Source organism: Callithrix jacchus, chromosome 3, assembly GCF_049354715.1.
Source record: "Callithrix jacchus isolate 240 chromosome 3, calJac240_pri, whole genome shotgun sequence".
NCBI lineage: Eukaryota > Metazoa > Chordata > Mammalia > Primates > Cebidae > Callithrix > Callithrix jacchus.
In genome coordinates this window covers 116,353,222-116,367,393 of record NC_133504.1, presented here as the reverse complement: position 1 = coordinate 116,367,393, position 14,172 = coordinate 116,353,222, and the positions used below count along the sequence as shown (strand labels likewise).

The 14,172-nt window shown below is 39.6% G+C and overlaps 1 protein-coding gene across 28 annotated transcripts in view; it reads right to left on the bottom strand.

Annotated features, from left to right (window-relative positions):
* RASGEF1B (RasGEF domain family member 1B) overlaps nucleotides 1-14,172 on the bottom strand; it is a 655,029-nt gene that overhangs the window by 84,771 nt on the left and 556,086 nt on the right. For 13 of the 28 annotated variants that reach the window (XM_078366979.1, XM_078366985.1, XM_078366991.1 and 10 more), the window contains one exon: nucleotides 6,709-6,759. The exons of the other annotated variants lie outside the window; for them this stretch is intronic. In XM_078366979.1, coding sequence (XP_078223105.1) covers nucleotides 6,709-6,759 — 51 coding nt within the window. The remainder of the gene's footprint in view (nucleotides 1-6,708; nucleotides 6,760-14,172) is intronic. 28 annotated transcript variants of the gene reach the window in all.

Sequence of the window (14,172 nt, the reverse complement as noted above, 5' to 3'; positions counted from 1 at the left end):
AAAATATTATTAAGAGGAATTTCTATATTATTAATAATATAGAAAGTATTATTAAGAGGAGTGTGCATATGTTAGAGAATTTAGCCTATCTTGTTTCTGCAATAAGAACACTTTCTGGAAAATTAAACCAATGTCAGAAAGTTCATGGGACATTCCAGTTTATTGGTTATTGGTCATTCATTTTTATCATCAATTTATCAAATATTAACTAAGCACCTACTAAGTGACAAACAGCATGGGGGTACTAAGACCAGCAAGTGGTTTAGTGATGCTGGAGAGGGAAGGAATGGCTTTAGGGAGTGGGTACAGAGGGGAGGGTAGGAGCCCTCATCAGAGGACACAGAAGGCCATGGGTTTCCTAATGAGGGAACTTGGATGTGTTTCTCTTACTGACACAAGCCAGTGAAATGTCTTGGTACATTTAGAAAACAAATAAATATATTTTAACTTTTTTTTTTTGAGACAGAGTCTCACTCTGTCGTTCAAACAATTCTCCCACTTCAGCCTCTTGTAGCTGGAACTATAGGCATGCACCATCACACCCAGCTAATTTTTCTATTTTTTGGTAGAGATGGGTTTTACCATGTTGGCCAGGATGGTCTTGAATTCCTGACCTCAAGTGATCCATCCATCTTGGCCTCCCAAAATACTGGGATTACAGGCTCGAGCCACTGAGACTGGCCTGTTTTAACTTATAAATATGTTACTATTTAACTTGATATAGCATTGACTAAATAGTCAGTATTTTACCCACCACAGAATACATGTGTTTGCCCCAATAATGCTACTGGTTTGAAGTAAATGTATATAGAAAACACATGAAAGCCAGATATAACAACCTCTAGAAAGTTAAGTTTTGGTTACAAAAATGAACTAAAGGCTGATATCACTAACATCCATAGGAGTTATTTATATAAATAAAGAATTGGATTGTTATGTTTCCAAGTCAAGGAATAAATTAATTCCAGACTAGAGGCAAAAAAAGAATGAAATCAAATAAAATAAATATTAGAGGAATCATCATCAAAAAATTGAGTAAACATATTACTAGAGAGGCTCTAAAGTTTATAGATTCCAAATTAAGCCTGATTATAAATTTGCAATTTCATTTTTTGATAGCTAATACATTTCCAGGATTCAAAATCAAAACAACATGAAAAGTATGAATGGTGAAGCCAAGCTCCCACCCATCCCCAGCCTTTTTGCTAACATTTTATTAATTATTGCTTTGCTATTCTGATCTTTGTGTATACCCCAAATATGTTTTTGGTAAATATGAAATTTAATTTGGAATAAAAAAAGAGAAGGAAGCAAATCAACATTCACTGGGCAACCACTACCTGCCAGATGCTGTAAGGTGTTTTCCCGCAAGTTAGATCACTGATTTCTTACAGCAACTCTGTAAAGTTGATCTACCACAAGATGAAATGTCATGGCAGGTGGGCGAAAAAACTCCCTCTTTGCACTGTGTGTTTGAAGTAGTACTTCCTCTACATTTCCTTCCTCTAGAGTCACACTGGATAGACCTTTTGATTTCTGTATTTTAACTAATTGCACCACTTTCACAAGAGCTTTAAAATATCCACCTTTCAGGGCTGTTTTGAGGATTGAGTTGCTAAGTATATGGCATATAGTAAGAGTTCTATACATGGAAGCTATCATTATTATAATGCCTCTGGGGGAACTTCCTATGTCAGGCTAAGCTCATTTAATATGTGTTGATTTCTGTTTAACTCACGGGGATGCCCCCCCCTTTTTTTTCTGAGACGGAGTTTCACTCTTGTTACCCAGGCTGGAGTGCAATGGCGCGATCTCAGCTCACCGCAACCTCCGCCTCCTGGGTTCAGGCAATTCTCCTGCCTCAGCCTCCTGAGTAGCTGGGATTACAGGCACGTGCCACCATGCCCAGCTAATTTTTTGTATTTTTAGTAGAGACGGGGTTTCACCATGTTGACCAGGATGGTCTCGATCTCTTGACCTTGTGATCCACCTGCCTTGGCCTCCCAAAGTGCTGGGATTACAGGCTTGAGCCACCGCGCCCGCCCCCTACCTTTTTTGATTTAGTCTATTCTGATGCCAACTTTACTCTTGGTTGAGTAACAACCATATAAATAGAAATAAATCTAGGTATTAGGTGACTAGATACTCTTTTGGACAGCCAAGTTTAAGGCCTAGGAACAAAAATGACCACTTTCACCCTATCTCAAGGGTCAGAAAGCTTCTATAAAGGCCAGATAGAAATATTTTAGGCTTTGTGGGTCTTTGTCAAAACAATTCAACCTTGCATTGTTGAATTGTTTATGTAGCACAATTATGTTGAATTGCTTACGTTGCATTGTTTATATAGCACCAAGCAGCCACATAAACAAACAAGTGTGGCCATGTTCCAATGCAATTTTATGACGGACACTGACATTTGAATTTCATATAACTTACATGTGTCTGATATGGTTTGGATATCTGTCCCTTCCAAATCTCAGGTTGAAATATGATCCTCAATATTGAAAGTAGGGTCCAAGAGGAGGTGTTTGGATCATGAGGGTGAATCCCTCATGAATGGCTTACTGCTGTCCTCATGATAGTGAGTTCTTGTGAGATCTGGTTGTTTAAAAATATGTGGCACCTCTCTCCTTCCTCTTTTGCTCCCATTCTCACCATGTAACATGCTGGCTCCCCTTCACCTTCTGTCCTGACTGGAAGCTTCCCGAGGCCTCACCAGAAGCAGATGCTAGCACTGTGCTTCATGTACATACAGCCTGTAGAAATGTGAGCCAATGAAACCTCTTTTCTTTATAAATTACTCAGTCTCAGATATTATTTTATAGCAAATACAAAACTGACTAATATAGTGTCACAAAATATTATTATTCTTTTGATTTTTTCCCCCAATTATAAAGAAATATAAAAATAATTCTTAGCTCATGGGGCATACAAAAGGTGGTGGGCTGGGTTTGGCCTCTGGGTCATAGTTTACCAATTCCTACTCCAAATGATAATTTGATAATCTGGTCAATCAACTCACTCTCTCCCCACAAGCCCCAATTCCCCAACTATCATGAGCAAGCAGAGAGGGAAAACTAAAGGCCTGTTTGGAAGGAATATTCCTACTTACCCAGGGAGCTACAATTTTCTTTCTTTTAAATGCAGCTTAGAGTTTTATAAATATGAGTAAATGATTCATATACAAATTTGAGTTGCATTGAATCAACTAAATGACCTTGGTGCTGAAAAAATAGTAGAAAATATTTCCAGCTGCTAGGAAATCAAGCAACATTGGAATCTGAAAGCATGTAATAATTTCATTTGAAAACCAAACTTCAGAATAAGTTAAGGTATTCTTGCTACTGGTATCCCTTAAAGGCAGGGGGGTTCATGCCATTGAACACACAAGGAAATCCTCAATGCTGCAGGGATCTCAGAAACACCTTGGTTTGGCCTCCATGGGGGCTCTACATTGGCTCAGAGCTTAGAGGTCAGACTTGTTGGGGACACAGACAGCTACTGCCACCTCTCTGAAATGCCAGGCCGCATGCAGCCTCTGCCTGCTCCTAAATCTTCAGCGTTGTCATCTTCATGGCCTGCCTCCAACCACCTTCATCTCTCCCTTCCTCACTACCATGATTTCCTTAAAAGCACAGTCCTCAAGAAACAAAAGTCAGGAAGGCAAGTGGAAAAATTTTGCTTTCTTCAGACATCTCTCTCCTGAGACAAAGGAGCCCCAAACCTTGCTAATTGCTTGAAATTAATAATTTCATACATTATCCTACAACACAAGTATCTCATCATCTGGGAACCTGGCCATTCTAAAGAGGCAAATAATCAGCTCCAGTTCACTCAGGAAAATTCCATCTGCTCCCGTGGGTTTTTCAGAGTTACGGAGTCTTTGAAACACGACCTGGAATACAAGGGAGTACTTCTGAATTCATTTTAGAATCTTTATTGTTAGCACAGAAACTAGTCTTTTACAGTGCTCAAAAAATATATAAATGTTAGAATTTTGCTGAAGGAGAACTTGGGGTTAAAGGATTACAATTGGCAAGAGATGAGTGGGAAGTATGGAATGAACCAAAGCATAAAGAAGTGAAGGCATGAGACATTTTAAGCTCCAGAAAAGCAAGAACCTGTCTATCTTATTCCCCTTGATGTTCTTCACCACCAGCCCTTGGAAGAGTACCTGGCTCAGAGAATGTTTGTTTAGTGAATGCATGTAGAGAGAGAAATTAGAAAACATGGCCTATCAGTCAGGTCCCAGCAGAAAACAGAATTTCCCCCAGATAATTCAAAAGAAGAGACTTTAATGAGAGGATGACTTAAAGAGGTAGAACAGGGTTAAGGGAAGAAATAAGAGATGCTGAAGCACCCAGATGCCAGCAACAGGAGGCTAATACCACTGCTAAGCCTGAAAGGGCAGGAGCAGTTCCTTGGCCAAAAAAGATGCAGCTCCTTGGCCAAAAAAGATCCATAGAAGTGAACTGAAGTAGAGAGAGCATGAGGAAAAGACCCCCTGACCTTTCTTCTCTTGCCCTTCATTTCCCTGCCAGTGCCTTCCAATGACCAAATCCATCTAGAATCCAGAAAGCTTGGGAGTGGGGCAGAGAAGATTGGAGGATGGATCTGGGAATGGGAGCAAAGAAAATCACTAGCCCACGGGGTGAACTGGAATGTAAAGCTGGTTTAAAAAAATATTTCTGCTTTCACTTCCCTATGCCTTCATTCATTCCCTACTCTCCAAAGATATGCTCTGGTCCATTCATCTCTTGTCAATTGCTTTGATAAGCAATATAGTGGCAAACTATAAAGCTTTGGAAAGCTTTGCCTATGTTCACATTCCAGCCCTGCTACTCCTTAACTATAAACATAGGCTAGTTACTTAATTTCTGTGCCTCAATTTTCTTTTCTACAAAATGAGGGAAGTTAGGGTAGCCACCTCCTAGCATTGATTATACAAGTCAAATAAGATAATCTAAGGAAAGTGCTTAGGTCTGACAGAGTTTCTTTTTTAAAAGCTTATCTTGAATAAAGATTTAAGCAAATTTGTCTTATATTAAAGAACTTACTATCAAATCAATGTTAGAGCGAGGTTTTACTGAATCTGACAATCATAAAGACTAGAGTCTTCTCCTGAGTACACAGCCACGCAATTTCACTCTTCTTTGGTCCACCCAGGCTAAGCAGTTCCCTTTCTTAGGCATTGATTTCTTTCTCCTTTAAGTAATACTAGAATATCATACAGGGTTTAGGTAACACTGGCGAGGTCCACCTACATGTGATCTCAACCTTCAGCTGTGATTTAGCTACCAGTGCATTTCTGAAAATTGCTTCCTTGGCATTTAAGCACGTTATTTGAAAGAACAACTGAAATAGAAAGAAAATCAAGCAACAACAGGAGGCCCTTGTTTTTAAACTCATTACTTGGCAAGCTTAGAAAAATTTGCTTAGATCAGTTGGGGTTTCAAATGTAAGAATTGGCTTCTGATACAAAAGCCAGTAGCTACAGTTTAACAGTCAGAAGCACATTTTCCCCACTCACTCCCTTATTTTTTTAACAGGAGTTTCACATGCCTTTTTAATAGGTGAGATGTGCAACCCATGGAATGCAGGGTATTCCTGCTTGTTTCGTTACTAAAATTTTAACAGACATACACTTTATGGAAAGACTGGCTCTAATCATAATTTTTATCCCCCTCCCCCATTTCTAATTTTTAAATAAAACTGCTATATGAGAAACATTCTGAGTTCTTGTTGAGTATTTGCTGAAAATGTCTACAACTTTAAATGCATTTACAATTCTGACAAACCAATTCAACTTGAGTAGGTAAAGTAACAAGAAGATACCAAAGTCTAAAATATTTTGATACCTGAACTTAAAGTGAGCCTTCATGATGGTTCCTAAAGGTAAGTTATTATAATACTATATACTTTATCTAGTAAATATGTCTCTAGTGACTTAGTTCTTTTAATGTATCTTAAAAATAGCATCTTTTGGGTTATGAAAGCCCTTAAACAATGATTTTCAAGGACTTCCATCATTGCTTAATAATATTCAAAACCTGTAGACAAACTTCAGAATTACATGTTAAAAATTGTACATGTTGAATATCCCTTATCTGAAATACTTCAGAAAAGAAGTGTTTCAGATTTTTTAATTTTTTTCAGATTTTGGAATATTTGCATATACATAATGAGATATCTCAAGGATGGGACCCAATTCTACAATAAACACAAAATTTATTTATGTCTTAGATACACCTCATACACATAGTCTGAAGGTAATTTTATACAACATTTTAAAACAATTTTGTGCCTGAAACAGTTTTGACGTTGTTTGGACTGTGACCCATCATATAAGATCAGGCATAGAGTTTTCCGCTTGAAGCATTATGTTGGCACTCAAAAAGTTCTGAATTTTGGAGCATTTTGGATTGCATTTTCAGATTAGGGATGTTCAACCTGTATATGCAAACTGTATATAATTACAACTATGCTCTTTTTTAAAAAGCAGCAAAACCCATTGCAAAGAAAGATGAGAAGAAATTCACCAAACTCTTAATAATAGTTATATATGAGAGACGGGAATAAAACAAAGGTTTTAAAACAATGCTAATCTCTCCTAAGAAATTCCTGATCCCTTTTCTTATACCTCTATTTCACAATATGGTGTCACAGGTTATAAGGAAGAGCAGGTGGTAATGCTGTTCCATCACTTACTGTTTGACCTTGAACAAGTACAAAAGTCTCCTTGTGCCCTGGTTCAATTGTCTGTAGAAAAGAGATCATAACAATACTTACTTTGCAGAGTTGTGAGATTAAATGAACTAATGAATGCAAATTACTTAGAACAGTGGCAGGAACTCACTTGAAATAAGTGAGAGCTATTATTTTGTTATTTGTGATGAATCTGCTTACCATTTCAACTCTACCAGTTGAATGTGACCTCTTGAGGGTAGTAATCACCTATTTATTTATCTTCTGTAGCCCTGGACCCTAAGACCATGTCTAGCAAATAAAAAATGCTCAATAAAAAGTTGTGACTACATTAATAAATGATTTCCCCAGGCAAAGTGATAGAGAGTTTCACTGACTATTTCATCCGTAATGATCTAATGGTAGTTGCCTGCCCCTAGTCTCTGACCCTTCTTTCTCTTAGCCTTCACCAAACTTAGCTTCTGCTCTGAAAGTGTTCCAAGCCTATCTACACTGATCCAGGCCACTAGCAAATGGTTCAACTCATGATGACATATCTACAGACCAACAAAAAGCACTTCAGAGGAAGAGTGTTGCTCTAAAATATATCAACCTATAGTGTTAGAAACTTTAATCACCTTCCAGATTCTCGTATGGATCATAAACACTAGATCATACCAGTTCGATAGAGTCAAAAGGCGCTTCATCTATGTGTAAAAACCAAGGTTTATAAGGCAGTCAGTATTTTTCTCTGGTACCACTCTCCTCTTCAGCAGCTGCAGCCCAAAGCTATTGGGCAAAGCTGTACGTGCCTCAAAAAATCTTCTGGGAAGACTAGGAGTCTACATAAATGGCTGGAGTACACCTTCATAGAGAATGAATTTGCTCTTCTGAATTTTCTTCAAACTTCATTTTTCATTGATTTTTAAATCAAATAGCATTTTGTAAAATTGTAATAAGCTGAAGACCTATTCTGAATTTTTTGTGATGAAACAAAAATTGTCATATTCAATTAATGTTCAATTAATATAGGGTAATAGTTAATATTTGTCTTTCCTTTCAAGGTTACTCAATAATAGGAAACAATCTCCTCAGCTTCCTCTGTGCACATTTCCACTCCAGTTCTTCCTCTCTTGCTTATGCAGAGGCTGTCATTAAAAAATACTAAATACAGGCTGGGTGCAGTGGCTCACGCCTGTAATCCCAGCACTTTGGGAGGCTGAGGTGGGTGGATCACAAGGTCAGGAGTTTGAGATCAGTCTGGCCAACATAGTGAAACCCCGTCTCAACTAAAAATACAAAAAATTAGACGAGTGTGGTGGTGTGCACCTGTACTCCTAGCTGCTCAGGAGGCTGAGGCAGGAGAATCGTGTGAACCCAGGAGGTGGAGACTGCAGTGAGCCAAGATCACACCATGGTACTCCAGCCTGGGTGACAGTAAGAGACTCCATCTAAAAAAAAAAAAAAACACTAAACACACACACACACACGCACGTATGCACACACACACACACACATACACAAATGCCACACCTATATCTTTACTAGTTTGAGTAAAAGAGACATGTATTATCATATTCCTTTTCTAAGATCAGGCACCCAAAAGGAGTGAATAAATCACCTTGGCAAAGTACCTTCCAGCTCTTCAAAGGGCTGGACCTTAGCATCCCTAACTGCCCTTTATTAACCCATTATGGGTTATTACTTCATTAAATGGAACTATTAAAATACCCAGGGGATGAGGTGGAAGAAATGGGTTGGATAGAATTCGTACATATGGTGTAACAGAGGGAATTTAGTACATGAGAGAGTGCGAGTGACTAGCTCACACTGACTAATATTTATATAAGGTCTAATAATTTATAAAGTCCTCTTATATAAAGGAGGAGAACAAAAAGACACAGTGGAGGAGAGGGTAGTGAATTAGACTAGGTAGGGAGACTTCACTAACATTTTCTTTAGACCTTAAAATTACCTTATTTTAAGTTCCATAGAGATAATGGAATTCATGGGGACTATAGGGATACTTACATATGCTTTTAATTATATTGAAATGTAAAAAATAGCTGAGTCAAAATCTGGCTTAAAGTTTTGTAAGCTTTGACACCATGGCTCCTGTTATTCAACTGAACAAAAAGTTCATTCTGAATTCTACCTTTTTTTTTTTTTTTAAGAGATGGAGATAGGGTGGAGAGCAGTGAAATAACTGCAGCTTATTGTAGCCTTAAACCCTGGACTCAAGTGATCCTCCCGCCTCAGCTTCCCAAGTAGCTTGGACTACAGGTGCAAGCCACCATGTTCTGCTCTAATTCTAAATCTTCATACATAGAGTCAGGAGACAGGTTTCTAAGAGCTTTCGTTCATCTGTTTCACAAGATTTCCCTGTACCACGAACACGGCAAACTCAGATTATCAGAGCAGAATTGTAGCATAAGGTAAAAATGACCAAATGCCCTCCAAAGCCTGGGGCTGACCAAGAAGAAAATCCTACTTCTCAGCACTTATTCTGAGGCAGGCTTTGATTCAATCAACTGGATGAAGAAGCAGAGCAGTATTTCCACCCAGAATACCCAGGCAGCCTTTAATTTCATGACAGCTTGTCTTTCAAACCACAAACCAGAACACAGCCAAAATCCCATAAGGTGCAGTCTCCCTTCTCTGAGGTACAGCATTATTCTGTGTGAAATTTAGAAGAAGGAAATTGTGTAAGTCTGCGTGTCTAGCCTAACCCCAACACAGGAGGCCATTATGGACCATTTTACTGCAGTTTCTCTTTGCTTTGTTTTTTCCAAGGATGCATTTAGCTACAGCATGTAGAGAGAAACCCTACTCAAGAGAGTGGGGTCATTATCCACACACAAAAGGCCATTTAGAGAAAGAACAGTGCAGTCAGTTCAAGCTATGGCTGCCAGAGTCCAGACCTATTAGAAAAAAAGGTTAGCTGTTTAAGTGGGAATGTGAAACAAAATGTAATAATTAGGGCTAACTAGGCACCCTCCCCCAAGCCGAGAAAGCTGCTTGGGATCATAAACTAATTCCCCGAAAGTTCTAAGCTTAGGGGAAAGCAAGTCATCAGCACTAAGTGACAGTTCAGTTGTTAACCTTTACCCTAGAGGCTAGGTTTTTTTTTTTCTTTCTTTCTTTTTTTTTGGTATGATTTTTATAGATGTCACTTTTATAGGCTTAGTCTGTTCTTTTTCTAGTTACCACTATTGACAGTTTCAGATCACTGTTGTGTGGTGTGTGATTGTGTGTTTAAAAAAAAACATGAAAAAATATAAGTTCTAAAATTAATAGTGGTTACCTTTAGTGATGAAATAAACCAAAAAATTGGGACTTAATTTTTCTCCATTCAACCTGATACTTCCTAATTGCTCTTTTACTAACACACAATGTAAACAAGAGGAAAAAACACACATTATTTCAGAAAAATTTCCTACCATGTTTCACTTAAAAGAGGAAAAAACAATTAGAGTTTTAACAAGAATAATCATGCACAGATAGGAGGTATAAGCCTCTGAGAAGAGGCAGTGTTGTGAAGGGATGAGAACTGATATGCATGCTAGCCAGACTTCACTCTCTTTTCTTCAGCCATTTAGTGGCATCTGCATAAAAGTAATTTCAGACTAACAGATATTTCATAGTTGTCAGTAAGACAGCAAGTTCTCAGCATTTAGCATGCTCAGAGGTGCAGCGTTCTGGTTAATAAAGCAATGCTAGGATGAGCAAATGCTAGTCGTTTAAAAGACATTTCCTGTTGGATTGACTGACTGGAATATTATGGTTACAACAGAGTAACCATGTATACAGAGCATGGATAACCAATATTCAATAAATAAGATGTGGCCTGAAATGCTTTTGAAAATCTAACATGTAATGATTCAGAAGGTTCTTTTAGTTTTGTAGTGCCTTGACTAATCATGTTGTATATCAATGATGAAAATAACAGAGAATGGCCAAAGTACAAATTCATAAGGAGTTCCCTTTGCTAGATTACATGACAAATCTGCTTTTTATATGATATTTCTAAAGTGACTTGGAGATAGAATGGAGATAGAAATTAATTGCTCGGGAAGTAGAGATTAAGCACTCCACTTACACCTTTATGGACGTTCATTACCACTTGCCTTCATTTTATTGCTCTCATAACAAAGTATTTACTGAGTACAGGACATTTAATCCAAAAAGCATAATTACTGTGTTCACATTGCTTAATTACAAATTTAAGAATTATGTGTGGTAAGGGTATTTCCTTTAAATCACATGAGACTTCTTTTAAAATTTTTGGATTATAAAGTTTTTCCTAGGTGGAGGAAGGAGCAAGGGAGACTCCTTACATATATAATTGCCTTCTGCCTTGTGGGAGAATGAACCTGTATGGGCAGATCAAGAGGGAGAAAAGGATACCTAAATAATTCATTCATCAAAGATGTCTGAATTCCCACTCTGTGCCAGGCACTGCTGTAGGTGTTTGCAGTACATAGATTTTACTAAGGGAGAAAGACAATAAACTATAAGCATTGTCAGTATACAAATAATATTAGAGGATGATAACAGTTATCAAAAAAACACAGCAAGGCCCAGGGGATTAGGAGAGAGGGTTGCTTCTAAAATTTTAAATAATTTTAGTAGACTTCATTGAGGAAACTGTTGAGCAAAACCTTGAAGGAGAAGATTCAGCCCAATGGATATGGAATGGGAGGAAGTCATTCCAGGCTACAAATAAAGAGATAATAGAAAGGAGGAAATTATTGGCTGAGAAGAATAAAAATAGCAGAGTATGGGAAGAAGACAGGAAGAGTCATTTACAGCAAGGAGGTGGCCAGAAAATTCTTAATATTATGGAAATTTAAAATGCTTGGCTTTAGAAACTGTGATTGGATGAAATAGTAAAAAATAATCTCTTTGCTCAAAATGTGATTAGCGTATGTGACATGGTCATACAAAATAAATAGATAAATGTGGTCAACTTGTATACACCTGTACCTCTAGCTAGGGACTAACAAATTGAATGTATTCATTCTTTTACCATTTATGTTCTGAGTACCATATATACCAGACACTATGTTAAGGACTGTGGTGTGGTGCTGAGCAAAACGGACATGATTCCCCCATTCATAGCAGAGACCTACTTCAATTAAATGATGTATTTATCTATTAAAAGGGCTGTGGAAAATTACATAGAAGTAGAGAAGCATATTACTAAGTTACCTGACCTACTTTGAGAGTCAGGAAAAGCTTCCACTAGAAAGTGATATTTGAGCTGAGATTTGAGGGATGAGTTAGCATTAACTAGGAAAAGAGAAAGATTCATCTAGGTCGAGATAGAAGGTAACACAGAATATTTGAAGAACTGAAAGGTCAGTGGCTCCAGGAGAGAAGAATGGCTCAATCCATCAGGAGCTGGCAGAAAACAGAGGGCACACTCGACTGGGGCAATTGAGGACACTTTAATAAAGGGGCTCTTTACAATGATGTCTGAATGGTTAAGGGAAAGGAACAAGGAATGAACAGTACTCCAGGATGAACAAGAATGGAAAGCTACTTCTATGCCTAGGCATCAAAATGGAAGGTGGGAGCATTTATCAGAGAAAATGGTAATAGGAAAGAGACATCACATGGTAGCTGTGACCTTCCATAAAGAGGTGCAGCCAAAATGTAAGAAGGCGCTTTCCAAAATGTAAATTGTCTCTTACATAAACATTGTTTCTTAAGTAAATATTGTTAAGCTGTTAATCATTTACAAACAAAGATAAAGGGAAATATGAATACTGATCAAAACTACTGAATACAATTATATAAAAGGGAAAAAATATAATAAAAATTAAAAATCTATTTAAAGAATTAGAAATTTGAATATTTCCAGTTTTTGGACTAGAAATGCACTTGGTTTTGGGCATAGTGAGTATTTGAGAAAGCCAGTTATACAGATCTTTGGGGTATTGCTTTTCCAGCTGGAAACCTCTGTGGCCCATGGTGCTTTTGCCCAAGTTTAGCTTGGACCTGCTCAGTTCATTCCACCACTCAGCATGGCAGGAGCTGCACTCAGCTAGCACTACTTGCCTGGATCCCATGCCTGTCAAGGGCAAGGCAGACACAGAGCAGCAAGGGGTGTGTGAGCATGGGGTCCAGCCACTTTGCTCAGTCACGGATGCTGGCTGCAGTGGGGTGGGCAGGGATGCTGGCTCCCTGTGAGGCTATGACTGGACCAAGCATATGGCAAGCATCTTCTATGGCTGGCACCAGGGAAGGCAGTAGCTCCCAGAAGCTTGGAGATGCTAGGAACCACAGAGCTCCAAAGAAGGTGTCACAGTTTTGGCAAAGGGAGCTCTTAGATCTGGGCTTTCCAAAGGGCCACAGCAATTCTCTCCTTCTCTCCTTCTCATCACCCGCAACATGGTGAGCAAGGAGACTGTTTCAGCCCTATTTGTGTAACAGCTCTTTCAGCCCCACCATTCTGCAGGTCCTGAGTTCTTGTCCTGTTTCCAGGAAGAATGAGGCACACAGCCAATTGGAAGGTGAACAAGGTGAAAAGGTGTTTTATTGAGAGACAGAACAGTTCAGAGGAGACCCACAGTGGCTAAGCTCCTCTCTGCAGACAGGGCCTCCTGACCAGTGTTCAGCTCTCAGCAGAGAGGAGCTAACCAGTGGGCAACTCCTCTTTGCAGGCAGGTTGCCCCATCATCTGCCCAAGTCTGGCTGAGTCTGGGGTTTTATGGGCTTCAGAAGGGAAGGTACGTGCTTATTGGGCAGCCATGAGGGAGCCGAGGAAAAAGCACCATAATTTCTCACTCTGGTCCTTGGAACTGGCAGCCTGGCCCCCAGGCCTCAGGCCATCCCTGGCCTGAAGGTGGGGTTTCACCAGGGATCTGCTCCTTTCTACCCAGGAGCCTGTCTGCCTCCTGCCACCATTAACCAGCCATCCATGGTGCCCACAACACCCAGGCTGTTTGTGCACAGAGTTGTTTACAAGGCCATGCCAAGCTGCCCTTAGGCCTCCTCAGCTTCCCTCCTGTGCTCATCAGTACCCAAAGTCCAAAGGTGGCTGAAGCAGCAGAGGGGTGTCATATCAGTGCTGCCCCAAGTGTGTGCACAGCCAGCCAGATTGTGACAACATCTGGGCTTGGCCACAACTTTGCTTAGAAATCAGAGCTGGTACTGGGAGCAGGGAGAGGCCAAACAATGGGAGCAGGCACTTCCAAGCCTGCAGTGGAAGTGGGGCCTAGGTCCCTGAGAGTGCAGAGATGCCCGAGACAGAAGCCCAAGTCCAGCTAGGTGGCTGCAGCTGCACCAGGAGGGCAGGGCTCCTGCCCCTCTAACTTGGAATGGGTTGGGGCTTCTGCCTGTTCCTGGCTCCTGCTAGCTCCATGGAACCTGCAGCTTCAGCAGCACCTCTCTTACTGCAGCTGCATCATGGCAGTGACTGCACCAGACAGGCTGCCACTGCCATCAACACCACACAGTAGCTGTGACCTTCTGTAAAGAGAT